General features: G+C 38.3%; 2 protein-coding genes across 2 annotated transcripts in view; one reads left to right on the plus strand and one right to left on the minus strand.

The window, feature by feature from the left end:
* Positions 1-13,112: 13,112 nt before the first annotated feature.
* MS3_00006744 (uncharacterized protein) lies at positions 13,113-14,088 on the minus strand. Its single transcript, XM_051214976.1, has one exon. The coding sequence runs from the start codon at positions 14,044-14,046 to the stop codon at positions 13,672-13,674; it is 375 nt and encodes a 124-aa protein (XP_051068163.1). The 5' UTR covers positions 14,047-14,088; the 3' UTR covers positions 13,113-13,671.
* Positions 14,089-17,860: 3,772 nt separating this feature from the next.
* MON2_1 (Endocytosis and vacuole integrity protein) overlaps positions 17,861-21,316 on the plus strand; it is a gene marked incomplete at its 5' end in the record, with an annotated part of 80,760 nt that continues 77,304 nt past the window's right edge. Inside the window, one exon of the mRNA XM_035734253.2 lies at positions 17,861-17,927. Within this exon, the coding sequence (XP_035588993.1) occupies positions 17,861-17,927 (67 nt within the window). The remainder of the gene's footprint in view (positions 17,928-21,316) is intronic.

A 21,316-nucleotide genomic window follows, 5' to 3' on the forward strand; every position in this document is an offset into this window, starting at 1 on the left:
TGTCGGTAAGCCCTTTCTATATGCAGATGATCTTAAAGTAGTATATTCATTTTCTCCACATGAGCTGAAAAATATGCAAAATTGCATCAGCATGGAGCTTAACAAGGTAACACAGTGGTGCTTAAAATGGCAACTGGAGCTTAATATGGCTAAATGTGGATGGATATGCTTCGGCGATACATCACTCAACCTAGACATTACCATAAATGGTGAAGTGCTATCTAGGTTACATACAGTAGTAGACTTAGGGCTTAGATATTCCCAAGACTTGTCGTTTACAGAACATATATTAAAACAGACCTCTAAGTCTCAACGTCTAATAGGTTACATAACTCGAAATCTTTACAACACTGAGTCACGTATTCTAATGTACAAAGTTTGTGCTCGACCTCTTCTAGAATATTGCACGTTTATTCTTAGCAGTGCGCTCATAAAGGATAAATTAAGGCTGGGATCAGTACAGAGACGATTTACACTTCGTATTCTTGGAGCTGATTGTACCTTAACTTATAATTCCAGATGTAATAAACTTGGGGTAGACCCTTTATGGAGGAGGAGACTCAAACTAAATCTTATCTTTTTCTTCAAACTACTTCATAAACTATCGTTTACATCTGATCACACGATTCAATATGCAGAAACCTCTCATTATGACATCCGTAATTCCTTGGCACTAGTGAAACAAACTCATTCTAAATCATCTCTTTATATGAATTACTTCACCTGTAAATTTTCTAGACTCTGTAATAACCTACCACAACCTATCCGCACGATAAAATCACTCCCATTATTTGTTCGCTGCATCGATGCATACTGTTCTTCTGAAAATGCATTGAATGGTCTAGCGCCTTTAAGTGTATCTCATTCCACAAGTGATATTTTAGGAACCTTAAATGTTTAGCCATCTTTATTAGTGAATTCCCTTAGTAAAACCACCCACTTGCTGTCAATATGTCAACACCGCCCCTAGCAACTTTAACTAATTTGAATAACACAAACAGTATATCACTGTGTCACATGACACACGCATTTAGGTAGACCTGATTGATGTATTTTAATAATTACTTTTTTGTTGTTCCGTGCTCTCTGTTTTCGTTTTAATTTCTCTAGTTGTAGATAATTATCATTATTTCGATCTGGCACACGAATTGACCTTAATTACACCGTTCATAAATCAACAGGCTGTTCATTTAAGAAATATAAAAATTCCCGGCTGATGCTTTGGATCACTGTAATATATGTACTACTTAAACAACTACTGAACTAGTATACTTAAAACTTTCTTTTATCAGATGTTTGTTCTGCACGTCTAACGTTATTACTTATATCAAACTGATCACGCCTGTGAACTGGCGTGAATTCTGTAATTATTATTTTTCAGAATATAAATTATTATTTATTTATTTATATATCGGCAATCGAATGTACTTCCCATGACGTAAAGAGGTACAAGAAAATCATCAGAAGATCACTTATTCTGAATTGAGTACATCTTCAAAAGATACTTCGTGGCTTTTATTGACGCGCGATTTTCGAACGGGAAGTTTAGTCCTAACGTGATTTGCATTTATCAAACTTTTGCTGTGTTCTTACGCAACAAAAGTACCATTTCAGTTCTAAAGAATCTATCCTGAGCTATACGTTCGGTAGATTACTTTTTTTGAGTCTCACTATATTAAATAGTTACCTGTGGTTTTGCCTCAGCTTACTATTCGGCTTTTTTTGTTTTTCACGTATAGACTAGTTTCAGTTTATATCACTCGTTTTGTCCATTTTTGTCCGTTTTCAGTGTGCTTTTTAGTGTTTTTTTAAAAGGCTTAGGCTCTTGCAAGCATCTATAACATAGTTTGCTTCAACACAGTCATGAAAAACTCATGCAAACGTCCGGGATGCCGTTTTGCTGTCACAACTGACATGCAGTGCGACGACTGCAAAGGTTGGTTCCACGAAGCATGCACAGATCTGACAGCAACTTCTTACAACAAACTCAGCAAGTCAGACCAAAAGTGGGTATGTGTCACGTGCAGCACGGACGCAGTTGTCTTGCTGAGTAACATCATTGTCCTACTGACAGGTCTTCGGAACAAGTTGTCAGTTAACTTGGATAACACTAGTAAAAAATCCGGTCGACAAACAAGAGCGTGTGACGGACTCAAAAATAGGGATGTCGACAGGCATACCAACGATGGAGCATCCATCAACACTAATGACGACGTGTTGAGGCTCAGCACCATCATTACGTCGACAGTACTAGACTCCCTAAGCAAACTCGGGTCTCCCAGCTCAGGGTCCCTGGACACAACAGTGGTTCCCAAAAACCCTGTAGGTGATTCGACCCACGTTAAGAGAGCCCATAAGAACCAGGCATCACCGCCTAAGCCGAGCAACCCAAGTGTTGCTGCACGGAAAATAACTGGTGAGTTGGTCGCACAGTCTACCCCGAAGACTGTCCGTCCGGTCAATAAAGAGCCCAAGATTCGAAAACGCACACTGACCTCCAAACAACAAGTTATTAAACCTGAACTCATCGTGAAACCTGGTAAATTAACAACAGTTCGTGACGATTCTCTCATTATCATGAACCTCGTTGACAATCCTGACCTTCCTCTCAGTCTGCAGGACAAAAACGACAGGATGCTCTGGAGTGAATTGAACAAGAAGCTTGAACTTCCTAGAATAGAGCCTTTAACGGTCACCCGGCTCACTCGAGGAAAGGATTCTAAGCATCTAAATCACCCGAGGCTTCTCCGAGTAACATTTAAGAATGCTACCGACGTAGAGGACGTCTTGCTAGCAAGTCACTTGCTGAAATCAGATGGTAACGTAAGAATATTGCCCGACATACCGTACTCTGAGCGCAATATCATACGAAACATCCCTAAAGAATCTCGCGAGAAGTTTTTCCGCGGTAGAAACATAATTGTTCAAGGTATACCGGAAAATGCAGACCCTACTCAATCACATTCTGACATCAGGGAATGGAAATTCATCAAACAGTCCTTGAGGCTCAAACACATACTGACTCAGCATGTGACGAGACTAGCCAAGAAGGACGGTGACCCCAGACCCCGTCTAATGAAGATAACCTTCCCATCTTCCCACATGGCGGCTGCAGTTCTGGAAGCATTTCGTGCTAATAGACGTCGATTGCCACCTGGAATCCACATGCACCCGGATAGGCCATACGAAGTTAGGACCATGAACAAAGGCAAGTTGGAGCTGACCATTCCACTTGTGGACTGTCTAAACGATAAAAAAACGTGTAAAGGACAGGGCCTACCACCTCGGCAAACCTCATATAGGTGGGCTACCTGTCCATTCACATAAGGTTCATACAGAAAAACAGGACGAAGCTCACGCGTTCCAAATTGAAAGCATAAACTGCTTATATATGAACGCCGCGAGTCTACCAAACAAACTGGATGAACTACGTGAACTTAGCAACGCTAATAAGGCCTATCTGATAGGAATATCTGAAACCTGGATATCTTCTCAGTTCTCGGACCAAGAGTTAGCATTACCTGGGATGACTTTGTTCCGCAACGACAGAACAACAGGAATTGGGGGCGGAGTAGCCATATACATAAGCTCTTGCTTGGAGGTGCACCAAGTTCACAACCTCGAGTTTAACAATCTTGAGGAATCCATATGGTGCTCTGTAAGATTGTCTAGTACTTCGAGGTGTCTAGTCGGAGTCATTTACAGAAAGCCAACTGCCGACATCGAGTACGATAGTCGTATGCTGGAAGGACTATCCCGCTCTATCCGTCTCGGTTTCACACACATCCTGATTCTAGGGGACTTTAATCTCCCTAGAGTCAACTTCGCGGAACACACGTACACTGGAGGCGACAACTCAATTGAAGCTCGGTTCTACAACCTCATCGATGACTTGGGCTTATATGAAAACGTGAGGTCGGCAACTCGTTGGAGAAACTGTCAGACACCATCGCGCTTAGACTGTGTATTCACTAACGAAGAATTCCTAGTCGACAACCTCTCAATCCTGGCTCCTCTGGGAAAGAGCGGTCATGCCGTCATAGCCTTCAGTTTTGTCATCAAAACTAAGCTAAGGCATCCCAACAATAATTTGCGTTGGAACTTTAAACGGCTGAACGTCCCAGCTCTACATGACTATCTACAACAGGTGGTTTGGGATGTTCACCCTCAAATCGATGTGGATGGTCATTGGGACTTCTTACTGCACACGCTCTTATGTGCTACAGACCATTCAGTTCCTCAAACGGCTCCCAAAAGCTGCAAGCCACCTACAGTAATCAAGAACCGTACCCTTCGCCTGCTAAGCCGCAAACGGCACTGCTGGGCGGAATACAAACGAACTAATAACGATGGAGCGTATAGGCAATATAAACATACATGGAACATATGCACGAAGGCTATAAGAGAAGACAGGCTTCAGTACCAGACAAAGCTTATGGACAAATTCGCCTCTAACCCTAGAAGCCTATTCCGTTATGCAGCCTCTCTTCGTCAAGCCAAAACAGGAGTTTCTCAACTGCTAGGTCTTAACGGCCCGACCAACAACGATGGCGACGCCGCTAACCTTCTGGCGGCCCATTACTCTCAAACATTTCAACCGGCTGACATCAACTTTATTGACGACAGTCTCATCTCCAACTCCACAGGACTTTCTGAAGTGGACCTAAGCGCTGACTTGGTGTTCCGGAAATTGCAGCACTTAAGACTTGACACTTCTCCTGGCCCGGATATGGTTCATCCTGCCATACTGAGGGAGGCAGCCTCAATCCTGGCAACGCCGCTTAGCGTGATGTTTTCACAAATGCTTAGCCGAGGCAAATTACCGGAAAACTGGAAGTTGGCTCACATCACACCAATTTTCAAAGGTGGTCGACGCAATGAACCTTCAAGTTATCGGCCGGTGGCTCTTCTGTCATTACTTTCAAAACTCATGGAGTCCCTGATATGCGACGGTTTAAATGACTATCTACTGTCCTTAAATTTCTTCTCACCCCAACAGCATGGTTTCAGGAAGGGTTACTCTTGTATAACCAACCTGCTGACTGCGGTGGACAGATGGACAAGCATCCTCGATTGCAAGGGAAAGGTTGATGTCATCTACCTTGATTTCTCAAAAGCTTTTGATAAGGTTAACCACATGTGTCTTATCAACAAGCTCAGACGACTAGGTATCAAACCACCCCTAATCGATTGGCTTACTTCATACCTAAAAAATCGACACTTTAAGGTTAGGGTTAATTTCACTTTATTTCAGGCTATGGAATGTCCTAGTGGGGTCCCCCAGGGCTCAGTACTAGGGCCTCTTCTCTTCTTGATCTACATAAATGATCTTCCACAGCAGGTAACGTCAGATTTATTACTTTTTGCCGACGACGTGAAACTTTGGAGAGAGATACGCAACCAAGACGATACACAGGCACTTCAGGAGGATCTGACTCGACTTCAAAGTTGTGCAGACGATAACGGACTTACCTTTAACACTTCAAAGTGTAAAGTAGTCCATCTGCGACATGTTGCAAACTACAGTTACAACTTAGGAAACTCCTCTCTAGTAGTATCCCAAGTCGAAAAAGATTTAGGAGTCCTGGTGCCCGATGATTTGAAGTCTTACGCCAACTGTGACAAAAATGCCTTCCGAGCAAACCTTGCACTGGTAACGTTGAGGCGCATTTTTGGACAGTTTGACGGAAGAACTTTCCACACAATCTTCAATAGTTTCATCCGTCCCCATTTAGAGTACGGAAACATAGTACTCCCCCCTCACTCCAAAAGGACAAGGTCACTTTGGAGCGTATCCAGCGGCGAGCCACGAAATCAGTTCGAGGACTCAAATGTAAGCCTTACGAAGAACGCCTCCGTTCACTAGACCTTTACCCATTAGAATATAGGCGTCTTAGAGGTGATTTATTAATGGCTTATAGTAATCTTAACACTTCTGGACATCCTCTTAAACACCTACTTAAGCTTAGTTCGAATAACAACCTAAGGGGTAACACCCAGAAACTGGAAACACAACATAGCAAGACGGAATGTAGACACAATTTCTACTCCTTAAGAGTTGTCAAAAGCTGGAATTCGCTGCCAGCCGAGCTGGTCCAAGCGACTTCTCAGGAGTCCTTCAAGAGGCAACTTGACCTATTCTTAAGGACCAAGAACAGCATCACATTATGATTTACCAATCTCTTTTCCTCTTTTATTGTTAACATACCTAGGTTCCTGCCTGGAGGATTTGGTGATCCCCTGCTACTAGACACGGAAGCCTGTTAAGCGAAAGCTTCTTCTATTCCGTCCACAACCATTTGAACCATTTTGTAAAGAGATTTATATTTGGAATTTTCCATAAATATTTCTTTATAGTAATATTATCTACCGAACGGATGTCTAGCGATTGTGAAAAACACAAAAATCAGACATTCTGTATCGAAATGAGTTAATTTCATTCCAGGCGCTAAAGCAGTTTGTTCAAAGTCAAAAGAAAGTATAATCATTACCTGATCTAACGCCTGAATTCAATACAAAAGTGTAAACATATTAGCAAACAATCTAAAGATCGAAAAACTGTTTGAAGTTTCACAACGACATTATGCGTAACATCTTTGTAATCGTAGTATGCCAACTAAGCCAAATCAGAAGTCAAAAATGATGGAGTTCGAAAATACATATGGAACGCTAACGACATACCGAGAAGCTTTTGATCTAGGTAGGTTGGCAGTTAGACGGAAAGAGTGCCAAGGCGTATTCACTAGCCATCTGGTGAAGATGAGTGACCGAGCGCCTTCGGCTAGGCACATCCAGTAAAATTAGTACGGTGACCATCAATGTCGAACATTTACAGTACTAATTCTTTCGGGAATTTATTAGCCGCTACAACTCACTCCCCATCAACTAGGGCTGTGATGACCACAAGACGTGGACGGTCACAATTTTAAGCTCAACGAGCCTGTCGTTGGTAATCACTTATCTAATAGCTTGCCATGTTCAGCAGTGTCTGGTCGTCCGTCCCTAATATACGGGGCCATGTGCTACAACACAACAATGACAAATATCCAATGAAAATTTCTATTCGTCGTTTTTTGTCGCTTCATCCTACAAAATTAAGCCAAAGAAATTTTAAGTGCGTGTCGAAAAGCACTCGCACGTGAGTAACGACACAAAACGGACGAGAATAAGAAAAGTAGACTGGTATATATATAGAATTGTGGTCTAGTTCGTCATTTTTATCGCCATAATACTGAACCTAGATTGTGTATTTGTCATCGTGTAATTACCTAATTTTTATGATCTTTTCATGTTAACTGTTGAATAGCCATTTTCCCATTTACCACATGTTCAAATTTGTGGATTGTGTGGTTGGTACCAATGCCACTACATACATGCGCACTATTACCATACTGTAATGTAAAAACATTTTTGCATAATTATAGTTTTCGCGTTTTCTTAGGAAACAAATATACACACATATGTGAGTATATTAGAAAAAATGATGTTCGTTTTGGGTCTTTTCACAAAGTAATACAAAAAATTGAAATATAACAAAATGCTGTACAGTGTTCTACGCACAACAATTGTTCAAGTGTTCAGGAAACCTTATCTATTTTCCAGAGCTCGGTCTTTTGGGCCGGTTGTCAGATATCAGAGTAGTTTCTTCGTGATTATTTATTATCGAGTGATGTATAGTAGTTATGAGGCTCGTGTCGTTCGAGAATATCGTAGGAATATCAACAATATTACGGTTTCCCTCTAAATAAACAACATTAAAACGGTAGATGCTGACGTTATCACTTGTTCTATTCTATCGACTATATAGTGTTTAGGTTAGTGATGTGGAGCTTTGAAAGGTCTTTCGTATACCCTTTCCGAATGGTCGTCGTAATGAGTCGCGACATACAAAATTGTGTGTACTATGTTGTAAGTCGAGTCGAACGACAACACTCGTTGGCTGCTATCGAGTGGAAACAGGTTTAACCAAACGCCCGGCGTTTTCATCCATGCTTGAGTAGGATTTCGGATCCTCATTCATTGAGGATGAAGGATCTACGAATACTCCTAGAAGTCGAAATGCCGTTCCCTAATCCAGTTGACCTGCAGTGAATCCAATGTCAGATTTCACTGCATTGTGAATGCCAAATAAAACGAGCAGAATAGCGTCAAAACACTGTGAAGCATTTACTGCTGAGAGTGAAGCTTTCAACTGTCGGTGAAAGCGTCCTAACAAACCGTTCGCTTGTGAATGGAAGGTGGTTGTTCGGATTTGTGTGATTCCTAGTAGTGTAGCAAGACAAAGGAAAAGTCCAGATTCGAACCAGAGTCTACGGTCTGTAGTGATAGGTGAAGAGCAGTCGAAATTTGCTACTCACCGCTTGTCGAAAGCGCAGGCCACTCTATCAGTAGTAATGTCCTTGATGCTGCTGTTTCTGGCTATCGCGTGAAGTCGTCTACACAAGTTAAGGCGTAAGAATATCCATTTGAATCTGGTGAGAGTCCTACCAAATCCAGATGAACATGGTCAAAACGAGTGTCTGGAGTTCTAGATGAGCCTGAGGGATATTTGTCGTGTCTAATCACCTTGAATTTCTGGAAGCTCACACAGATGCGTGCACACTTCATTACGTCTTTGTTCATACCAGGTCAGGAAACTAGTTATGTGATGAGCATGATGGTTGCTCGAACACCTGTATGCGCAAGGTTGTGCAGCGTATTGAAGACATTGCGTCGATCATGTTCCGGCAAGACTGGACGGTCCATACCTTTAGATGTGTCACATTTCAAAGTTTCTTTACTTTTTCCCATGTGTTTAAATACACAGTTCCAAGGTTGTCGAAGATAACTCGGACTGAACATCAATGTCTTCTTTTGAATAGGGAAGAGCTTGAGAAGGTCGATACCCTGGAAACTGTTCTAACAGGTCATACGAGACAAGGCGTCTGCTACTACATTGTTTATCGTTGAAATATGTTTTATATCTGAAATGATCTGTGAAATATAGTCAACTTGTCGAGACTCACGACGAGAATACTTGTCTGTATTCGGGATTAGAGAAAAAGTAAGCATTCTACAATTCATAAATAGAGCGAATTCCTGACCTTCTATATAAAGGTGAAAGCGGCAACAGCACAGTACATGGCTTGTGATCCCTTTCTGAAAATGCTATACCTCGATTCAGTGTCGACCGTGTCGAGAATAATGCTGAAAATTGACAGGTGTTGTTTACCCATTTTCATAAGACTCCTTTGATTGCTGAGTCCGAATAGTCCTCTGAGACATTAATGAGTTCTTTGATGTCCTTGTGTACACGCGTCGTTGCTTTAGCTCTAATTTCCCTAACTGTGGAGAATGTCGTACAAATCGGTGAATTTTGCATCCCTGCGTGGTTGATCTGTCAAGGGTCTTATGATAGACGGGTAAATTGATGAGAACCGTCGATAAAAACTTACCGTGAGCTCAAACGTGCGTAACCGTTTGACTGCGGTCGTTTCTGGGTAATCCAGAATGGCCACTAGTTTGCTCTACAGTAGGCGAATACCTTGCGCATCAATAGTATTCCTGAATAGGTCCCGTGAGTCAGCTCCGATCTAACATTTCTGAATGTTAACAATAATGTGATGTGTGTAATGTGTGTGCACATAACCGAACAATCATGTCTCTTTCTTTACAATTGCTTCAGTGAAACGATAGATATTGAATAGAAGTGTGGTTATATATGTAGGGCAAGTGAAATGTCACTGAGACCTAGTCAAATCATCCGGCATTTGGGTCACTGAATATCAAACAAATCATCGATCCTTGTCAAGATCAAGGACAACCAACGCTCATCAGCTGGTCGTATGTCATAAACTGGCTCGTACGGTGGTGGGCTCGCTATTTCTTTGTGCTCATTCCTACTAACGTGTTTCCATAATAACGTCCTTTGTGTTATACGGTCTTCCAAGCAGCCATAGTACTTTGATACGTCAAAGGAATAATCCTGCAGTGGCATTGGGCCCTAACCACACAATCCTCAAATATGAATACGAGACAACTGGGAAAATAGATATTCAAGATCTAACGTGGAGAAAAACCCAACGATGGAGAAGGCGGAAAGAATGAGTTGAATTTATTCCAGTTGATCGGATGGCATGGCTCGGCCCCGTAGGCATAGTCGCTCTGTACAACTTGCTGTTACTCATATTAAATATATTGTTCTATCTCCAGCCTGAATGTGTTCTTCATCATATATTGGTAACTGTTACGATACGATGAGTCAGTGTAGACATTGATGTGACTTCCACGTAAGATCTTATAGATCAGGCAGTTACATCGTAACAAATCTGCAACTTAAGGATTAGGTCTATTATTAGAGCAGTACTGACATCATAGTGGACCATAATTCTACAATTCACGTTAGATGCTGACCGCGAGGTGTGACTTCGAAGTTGGTTGGTTCGTCACACCATCCCCATATAACTCGAATATGCCTCCAATAAGTCGATATAAATCATCTACGGTGGTGATCCACATATATAAAGTGTGTCAAATAGGGAAAGTGCGGTTTTATTTGGTGTTACAAAAATAATTGAATAAACATGTCACAATAAGCCTAGTTGTTGGCGGTAATATATACTGTACAGGATTGCAAACGATCCGATAACAGTTAATTAACAAGGGTGTGTGTTCGATAAGGCTGATTTTTACATTGGATAAAATAAAGACTCATGCTTACACCTCCTAGTGTTTGGGAAATATTTAGTACACCAATTGGGAATGAGTGTTAAAACTGTTGTGCACAGTCAACAATCATACAAAACTAGAGACAGTTTACAACAGTTGGTAACGAGCAGGAGAAATGTGTACATTTTTCAAATACTAGAAGAAATGTTTCGAAAATATGAATTACGTGTAACATTTTTACGGGTGTGTGTAGAAAAATAGCTTCTGTGCGTATTTCCTATGGCAATAGTCTTTTGCTTCCCTTCAATTATACATTCATTTTATTCAGTTCTGTGAAGTGTTCTTTGGTTCGAAATAAAATTATTACCTATAGATATCTATTATTATGGTTTTGAATTCACAGCTACTTCAACGGCTGCGTTAGTTTTGTTTTACGTAGGCTTTCGTTCTAACAGTTGCCATATTTGTTTTATCGTGGTCTTTAGTACCCTGAACTGATTAGTTGTCAAGCAAAAAGAAGTGGTCCTACCACGATAAAACAACGCTTTGACCTAAAAAGAATATTGATCAGTCCATTTTGCCTAAATTCTGAGTAGTTAAACTTATTGAGTCAACTAAATATTACCAAGATCTAGTTGACAGGACTAATTCATTTTCGACTTGAAAATAGCAATATGGAACACAAGAAAGATCAGCAAAATAATATTTAAATATGAACAATGTTGGATGGTGGCTAGCAGTGGAATCCAGCTTGACGCAAGTCTCGTCCTATTCGGGACTCGTCAGCTGGATGTACCTGCAGCTCAGGGTTGATGTTCACTCTGGGACTCGAACCCAGTAGCTTTCGCTTCAAACGCTATCGCGTTATTCACTTAACTACTGAGTCCTGATAGCCACTTGCTTGTGCAATGGGGTGAAGTTTAATTCACTTGGTATTGTTTTACTTGAATCTTCCCATTGATGTTTAGGACTGAACCTGAGCAATCTCTTATTGACATATGTGCATACTGTGAGTATTGCCTCGATATTTCCTTAATTTGCAAGCATTATAATGTGATAACTATAAGTATTTGAATTATAGTATGAACTAAGAATCCCAGAAATAACGTAATCGGACCAAGAAGTACTAGATAACCACAAACGAATGTACTGCATTTAGAATTCGAAATCAAGCATTCAACAAGTACAAAGGAATCATCATTTCATTCAAACACCACATATAAGCAAAGATGGATCAATTTCAGTCCTAAACATCAATATGAAGTCTCAAGTAAAACAATACCAATTGAACTAATGCTTAAATAGTTTATGTTTGACATCGCTATGTACGATCACAGATATAGCTGATAATAAGTTGCAGCTGAATAAGCAACACATAAAACAACATAAAACCACAAAGATCTATAAACACAGTCTCAGGCTTATCATTAAACATTGAAAATCAGTGGAATAGAAATATAGTCAACGATTTATGAAGTAATAGAATTGAAACAAAGATCAATGGCTGGGAACGTGATTCACACACCAGTTACGGAAGTCATAAAGCAAAGTGCAGACGCAGTAGAACCACAGAGCTCCATCTCCTGGAAACATAGAAAAACAAAATCTACGGATCCACAAGCAACAAGCAATGACGGTTTAGGACAGCACAAACAAACACACACAACAAATAATGAAGTCACAATCCAATTAAAAAGTCATTCAAAAATAATATCCCCCTAATCCATACAACTCGAACATGCAAATGAACGGTGAGTGGTATTCACACACAAAGTTGTCCAACATTTCGGAAAGTATAGATGCAAGGACATCCGACTAAACTAGCAGCATGTGAAAGCGAAAAGAAGTGTGGTGAATAACTGACAAATTTAAGATGGAATTAAATATTTAGTGGTGTGTTCAAACCTACCAGCACAAAATATTACAATTTCATACTGCCTACGTAAAACTCAACATCTTATTTGAGTGCTGTCAAATTTCTAGAATTATTGTGATTAGTAGCATTTCATGACCTCTTCTCAAATCCATAAAAATCTACAACTGATGACGGTAATTGAAATGCAACAAAATGGATAACATCACTCATAACTAAGTTGTGTCGTTCTTAAAAATCATATTCGTCGTCACACATCCTTCTGAGTTTTACCATACATTGTCCGACAGTTGCTTAGGAAATTGAAATAGACTTATCTAAGAATGTCAAATATTCTAGTAGACTGTAGGCATCCTTCCCGATGGTTGTGAGAAAATAAGCCATAATTTGAGCATTCTTAACATCTATCCTGGTCATAACACAGATTTCGAAACATCCCATGTAATGTTCGAAAAATTCAGAATTTAAATACATAAACAACTATTCAAAACTACTCACCATTGAGGTGCCAATATGATGGTTAGAAGTATTCAAATTATTGTACTAACCAGGAATTTCCAAATTAATGCAATTAACTGTAAGTAGGAAACGATGAGCACAAATGAACGTTTTGTATTTGGAAATCGAGATGTACACTGAATCAAATGCAAAGGAGCATTGGTTCGTACAAATACCACAGGTTCACATTACATTATCTGACACTACTAAACACGGTTTTCCAGACGATTGACGTCTATTCTATCGTCAATGAAATCCATACTGTCACACATCAACTCTTCCGTGTTCCAATAATCACCCTTACATACTTGTCCTCTTCCATTAAACACTGAGCATTGAGACAAATTTACTTTGATAACATTTGATTAAGAAAACATAAGACAAACCATTCCTCAAGTGTCATTTCCCATCCTGAGGTGATGAACGAACGACTCATTAGACCGATTGTCGCACAAAAATAGAATCCTCATTCGGAAATCCTGCAAAAATACATTCCGTCATTGCATTTATTGTTCACATAAAACAAAATGGTGCACAAGGACCCAACAAAATCAGATGCGAAAAGCACAGTTCAAATTCAAAAAAGTGAAACATTTATCAAGATAACTACATCAATACATCGATCAGGTCAATCCTGTTCAACACTGCTTCGCTTATATCGACTTATCATGAAGATCGTTCAGTGTTGTTGAACAATAGTTTGTGAAACCACAAACGTTCATCTCCCCTGTTCGAATCACTGACTTGTACACACGTCTCACGATTAAATACAACACAGAGTAGCTCAGTAAGATGTCACCCGAAATCAACACACATATTCCAGTAGCATATAGAATGACAGATCGGATTTGCTGGTTATCGATCTGATGAGCAAGAGCTTCATTCACGTCAACTGGTTGTGAATAATTGTATTTGTAGTGTTCAATGGGATGTAATAAGTGAATGTATTTGATGGATGAACCAAGTGCGTATAGCAAAAAGACAAGCGACAACGTAATTCTAAATGATGATTTATTATTTCTCAGCATTTTTGATTATGCGTGTGAAATGTGCCCACAAAAATACAGTGTGATCGAACAAACGTTTGATCTTTCTGAGTGCACTTGTACTCGGTTAATCATTGATTGTCTGCTCAGTTTACTCTTCATAATTTCATGTTTTCCTACGTACAAGTGCTTTTTGTATTGTTTCAAAAAATGTTTGTAGTGTAGTATTATTGTAATTAATTGACAATTATTGATCGACGTCGTGAATATTTGTCATTGTTCTGTACATCCGTTTTGTTGAACTAGGACTACATTTTCGAAAATCTTGTCTACACATCAGAGCTGAAAACATAAGCGTGATTCTCTGTTCAATACACTTAACAAGACTTCAAGTAGCATTGAGGTTTTACTTGTATAAACAGCTTGTACCAATTCATTGTTAATATTTAGGCGGATCTGATTGACCAGTCGTTTCATGGTGAAAATACTCGTTGTTGATTTCACTGCTACTCATCAGACGACATAACAGTGGCGATTTTTCAGAGTACATCATACCCAATAACCACTTATCACTAAACTACTTCATCTCATTGGATGCTATATCTGAAAATACTGCATTTGATCAGAATACACCGGTAATCAACTCGGATGTGCATTCCATATAAAGTCTGATTATGATAACTTCGTGATTAACAATAACAGTACAATCAGTGGTCTCGTGAATGTAGGTTGTCTCGAACAACTCGTAACAGTTCCGTGTAATCCACCACTTCTAATGGCATTATCTTACAATCAGAGTGAAGAAAACAAATAACCAGATATTCATTTATGACAAATTGCTTGCATGGGATTTGATTTATTCTAACACTCTCAGTGGCTAAATTGTGGTCTTGGAGGGATATTTCTCTAAGTCTATGACTAGATTATTTGTTGGACAGTGTGCATACGAGTTACGAGTTACAATTACCTACTTGAAAATGACGATTTGTTATTTCTAAGCATAATTGTGTTATGTGTTTGAAGCGAGTCAATATAAATCGAAATATGATCAAAGAAGTGGAAAGTTTTCCTGAGTACATTTACTTTCCGGTATTTATCGATCCACATGCAGTCAAATAAGCTAGTACATTCAACATGTTGGAATGAACAAATACATGTAATCTCATACTATCTTTCGATGTAACATGATCAGGGTGTATATTCATTTAGTTTTCGATGTGTTATTGGTGGACAATACAGCAATTATATCGATTAAGATAATCTGGATTGAGTCGTTCAAATTTATATTATGTTTAGGTAAACTCACACATAAAAGCTTTCGCAAATACTAGCCGAATATTCTAAACGCTGACTATCAATAAGACTAGTCACTGGTGTAGTCCACACTACTTACATCTACAGTCGTCAATTCTAGAATGGACCGAATCGTGACATACGTGGCAAGTACTCTCTCACAAGGGTTTATAGTTAATGCGTTCACTCGATCCGAGGATATTTTAAGATATTGGTTATACCGTGAGTTAGGTGATGTGAAACATGAACTTCTATGAACTTCTCGTTTCGATTAGTATGCTTTTGTATGTGTGATCAGGTTATATGACAATCGTTACTTGAACTACATGAAAACTCGTTAATTTGAAATGTTGCTATTTAGTTGACGAAATGTGACCTGTGTAAACATGGTATTACAGAGATAAAACTAGAATAATGCCTTTCAGCAAATGTGGATCGATGAATAATCGGCTCACCACAATTGGCTTTTTTAGGCGATTCTCCATCAGTTGAGGCATGTTCGAAGTTGTCGCTGACCAGGTGTAGTAGTTTCGAGTCGCAAATGACTATGGTCACCACTGCAGATCGATTATGTGCCAATTACCAGGTTGTATCCCTCCCAAGGATAAATATTATAATGACAGTTGTAGATTGTAGTTTGGATATATTCGTTGGTGATGTCGTGGTGTTGAAATAATACCGAGATAGTGCCAAAGTTTACAGGTGAGTCTACCATGCGTACGTGAGTAAGCTCAAGGTCACAAAACAATGGAAAAGGTATGTTTTTTTGGTACAATTAAATGAAAAATTACAGTAAAACAATCACTGATGCAGTTGGTTACAAGAATAAGTGTTTCCATTACACCAACCGCGCTCTTTTCATAAAAGTAGATCACTACAGTTCTCAGGTAATCTAGTTTTGGAACTAATCATAGTTCTACCTCTTACTGACAACAACGAGTAGAATTTTTCGAATCCGTATTTCTGCATGACATTTAGTCTTTTCTGATTGGTCGTCATTACTTTCGATTTTTTGATTTTCTACGTGTTTCAATGTCATAATTTGCTATCATGTGTAGTGTGGCATCGAGTCGCGGTTGACTATGATCACCACTACACGAAGACTACATGCAAGTTAACCGATAAGATCCCCTGTAAGCCAAATATCAGAAGGCAGTTGATGGCTGTAGTCGAAATGCATTAGTTGGCGATCTCGTGGTATCGAAAGAACACCGAGATTGTGCCAGGTTACAAGTGTGGTTACTGAGCGTAACCGGATTCGTGCAAGGTCACAATCAACGGAAGAATGAATGTATTTTGGTACAGTTAAACAAACATGTACGGTAAAACAATCGCTGGTACAACCGGTTATAATAGTAATTGTTTCGATTACACCAATCGCGTTCTGTTGATAAAAGTAGGTCACTACACATGTATATATGCCTGTTACACCAGCGTTTGTTCGAGTTATCGAGTCCTTATCAAAACGATTTTCTTCCTTTAGGGTCTTCTATATCGACAATTATTGTTCCTAAGTCATTCGTTAGTTGCTACTTGGTTGAATTAGGAATAGGTTCCATTTGCGTTAAAATAATTTGCAAACAATGGTGGTCTAGTTTCGAATGACTCATGATTTCAATCTGTGAAATTCTAAAATTTCCACAAACCCCTTTTGAAAATAATGATTACCAAACCGAGACAAATAGAAATATGTAAAATATACCTGAATGACTGTTTAATTTCTTGATAACATCAGTCCAGAGTTTCGACTATCTATAATTTTGATACTAAAGAATTGATTCCTTGTGCAAAACCACCAATCAAACCGTTTACCATACATATGTAGAAAAGTTTTATTAAATAATCTAGGGTGTCATTACAAATTATTTTTTGAAAAATTGACGACAATATTCTAGACTTAGAAATAAGTTATTATAAAATTATTCAAATTAAGATAACCATAATTCTAATTTATAAACCACAAAATTACACTTCTTATTTATTTTGTAGTAAGTATTTGTGATGATTAGGAGTATTTGAATTATAGTATAAACTAGAAAACCCAGGAATAAAGCAATTTAATCAAGAAGAGCTATATGAACACGAACAAACATAACGTATTTGGAATTCGGAATCAAGCAGTCATCAAGTATAAAGGAATCGTTAGTCCAGACAAACACCACAGTGTTCTTCATCGCAGGGGTGAAATTCAATTGCTTTTTTTCTAATTTTCCTTGAGAAAATCGTTTGGATTGGCTTCGACATAGATAATTTTTGTAAAGAAAGACATGAGTTTCGTCTTGAAGATTTGTGTGACGAGTTAGATTGTTTTATCTTTAAAAAACCTTAATTACTTTCACTGTTTTTCAAAGATGTGAATGTTTGTAGTTCACTTACTCACGTAACAGAAAAGCATTATTTTCCTAACCGGATGCAGATATCCGGAATTATATGATTTTCTAAAATACTTGATATGAAATGTTCTATATAATGTGAATTGTAACAACACAAACAAGTATCATATACTTGAAAACTTAATTTTCATACAAATCAACACAAATCATAAACACCTGTCTAAAATTTAATGAAAATAACATTTAACCGTCATAGAAATTCACATGAAGATGTGGAACGCGTGTCTACTCTAGAAGGTACGTTGAATTATGCGTCGAAATAGTATTATCACTGCAATACCATGTTTACACAGGTCACATTTCGTCAACTAAATAGCAACATTTCAAATTAACGAGTTTTCATGTAGTTCAAGTAACGATTGTCATATAACCTGATCACACATACAAAAGCATACTAATCGAAACGAGAAGTTCATAGAAGTTCATGTTTCACATCACCTAACTCACGGTATAACCAATATCTTAAAATATCCTCGGATCGAGTGAACGCATTAACTATAAACCCTTGTGAGAGAGTACTTGCCACGTATGTCACGATTCGGTCCATTCTAGAATTGACGACTGTAGATGTAAGTAGTGTGGACTACACCAGTGACTAGTCTTATTGATAGTCAGCGTTTAGAATATTCGGCTAGTATTTGCGAAAGCTTTTATGTGTGAGTTTACCTAAACATAATATAAATTTGAACGACTCAATCCAGATTATCTTAATCGATATAATTGCTGTATTGTCCACCAATAACACATCGAAAACTAAATGAATATACACCCTGATCATGTTACATCGAAAGATAGTATGAGATTACATGTATTTGTTCATTCCAACATGTTGAATGTACTAGCTTATTTGACTGCATGTGGATCGATAAATACCGGAAAGTAAATGTACTCAGGAAAACTTTCCACTTCTTTGATCATATTTCGATTTATATTGACTCGCTTCAAACACATAACACAATTATGCTTAGAAATAACAAATCGTCATTTTCAAGTAGGTAATTGTAACTCGTAACTCGTATGCACACTGTCCAACAAATAATCTAGTCATAGACTTAGAGAAATATCCCTCCAAGACCACAATTTAGCCACTGAGAGTGTTAGAATAAATCAAATCCCATGCAAGCAATTTGTCATAAATGAATATCTGGTTATTTGTTTTCTTCACTCTGATTGTAAGATAATGCCATTAGAAGTGGTGGATTACACGGAACTGTTACGAGTTGTTCGAGACAACCTACATTCACGAGACCACTGATTGTACTGTTATTGTTAATCACGAAGTTATCATAATCAGACTTTATATGGAATGCACATCCGAGTTGATTACCGGTGTATTCTGATCAAATGCAGTATTTTCAGATATAGCATCCAATGAGATGAAGTAGTTTAGTGATAAGTGGTTATTGGGTATGATGTACTCTGAAAAATCGCCACTGTTATGTCGTCTGATGAGTAGCAGTGAAATCAACAACGAGTATTTTCACCATGAAACGACTGGTCAATCAGATCCGCCTAAATATTAACAATGAATTGGTACAAGCTGTTTATACAAGTAAAACCTCAATGCTACTTGAAGTCTTGTTAAGTGTATTGAACAGAGAATCACGCTTATGTTTTCAGCTCTGATGTGTAGACAAGATTTTCGAAAATGTAGTCCTAGTTCAACAAAACGGATGTACAGAACAATGACAAATATTCACGACGTCGATCAATAATTATCAATTAATTACAATAATAATACACTACAAACATTTTTTGAAACAATACAAAAAGCACTTGTACGTAGGAAAACATGAAATTATGAAGAGTAAACTGAGCAGACAATCAATGATTAACCGAGTACAAGTGCACTCAGAAAGATCAAACGTTTGTTCGATCACACTGTATTTTTGTGGGCACATTTCACACGCATAATCAAAAATGCTGAGAAATAATAAATCATCATTTAGAATTACGTTGTCGCTTGTCTTTTTGCTATACGCACTTGGTTCATCCATCAAATACATTCACTTATTACATCCCATTGAACACTACAAATACAATTATTCACAACCAGTTGACGTGAATGAAGCTCTTGCTCATCAGATCGATAACCAGCAAATCCGATCTGTCATTCTATATGCTACTGGAATATGTGTGTTGATTTCGGGTGACATCTTACTGAGCTACTCTGTGTTGTATTTAATCGTGAGACGTGTGTACAAGTCAGTGATTCGAACAGGGAGATGAACGTTTGTGGTTTCACAAACTATTGTTCAACAACACTGAACGATCTTCATGATAAGTCGATATAAGCGAAGCAGTGTTGAACAGGATTGACCTGATCGATGTATTGATGTAGTTATCTTGATAAATGTTTCACTTTTTTGAATTTGAACTGTGCTTTTCGCATCTGATTTTGTTGGGTCCTTGTGCACCATTTTGTTTTATGTGAACAATAAATGCAATGACGGAATGTATTTTTTGCAGGATTTCCGAATGAGGATTCTATTTTTGTGCGACAATCGGTCTAATGAGTCGTTCGTTCATCACCTCAGGATGGGAAATGACACTTGAGGAATGGTTTGTCTTATGTTTTCTTAATCAAATGTTATCAAAGTAAATTTGTCTCAATGCTCAGTGTTTAATGGAAGAGGACAAGTATGTAAGGGTGATTATTGGAACACGGAAGAGTTGATGTGTGACAGTATGGATTTCATTGACGATAGAATAGACGTCAATCGTCTGGAAAACCGTGTTTAGTAGTGTCAGATAATGTAATGTGAACCTGTGGTATTTGTACGAACCAATGCTCCTTTGCATTTGATTCAGTGTACATCTCGATTTCCAAATACAAAACGTTCATTTGTGCTCATCGTTTCCTACTTACAGTTAATTGCATTAATTTGGAAATTCCTGGTTAGTACAATAATTTGAATACTTCTAACCATCATATTGGCACCTCAATGGTGAGTAGTTTTGAATAGTTGTTTATGTATTTAAATTCTGAATTTTTCGAACATTACATGGGATGTTTCGAAATCTGTGTTATGACCAGGATAGATGTTAAGAATGCTCAAATTATGGCTTATTTTCTCACAACCATCGGGAAGGATGCCTACAGTCTACTAGAATATTTGACATTCTTAGATAAGTCTATTTCAATTTCCTAAGCAACTGTCGGACAATGTATGGTAAAACTCAGAAGGATGTGTGACGACGAATATGATTTTTAAGAACGACACAACTTAGTTATGAGTGATGTTATCCATTTTGTTGCATTTCAATTACCGTCATCAGTTGTAGATTTTTATGGATTTGAGAAGAGGTCATGAAATGCTACTAATCACAATAATTCTAGAAATTTGACAGCACTCAAATAAGATGTTGAGTTTTACGTAGGCAGTATGAAATTGTAATATTTTGTGCTGGTAGGTTTGAACACACCACTAAATATTTAATTCCATCTTAAATTTGTCAGTTATTCACCACACTTCTTTTCGCTTTCACATGCTGCTAGTTTAGTCGGATGTCCTTGCATCTATACTTTCCGAAATGTTGGACAACTTTGTGTGTGAATACCACTCACCGTTCATTTGCATGTTCGAGTTGTATGGATTAGGGGGATATTATTTTTGAATGACTTT

This window comes from Schistosoma haematobium, chromosome 2, assembly GCF_000699445.3.
Source record: "Schistosoma haematobium chromosome 2, whole genome shotgun sequence".
Lineage (NCBI taxonomy): Eukaryota > Metazoa > Platyhelminthes > Trematoda > Strigeidida > Schistosomatidae > Schistosoma > Schistosoma haematobium.

Excerpts from the sequence above, each read along its gene's own strand:
- MS3_00006744 (XM_051214976.1), bottom strand. The coding sequence starts at position 14,046 with ATGCTGAGAAATAATAAATCATCATTTAGAATTACGTTGTCGCTTGTC.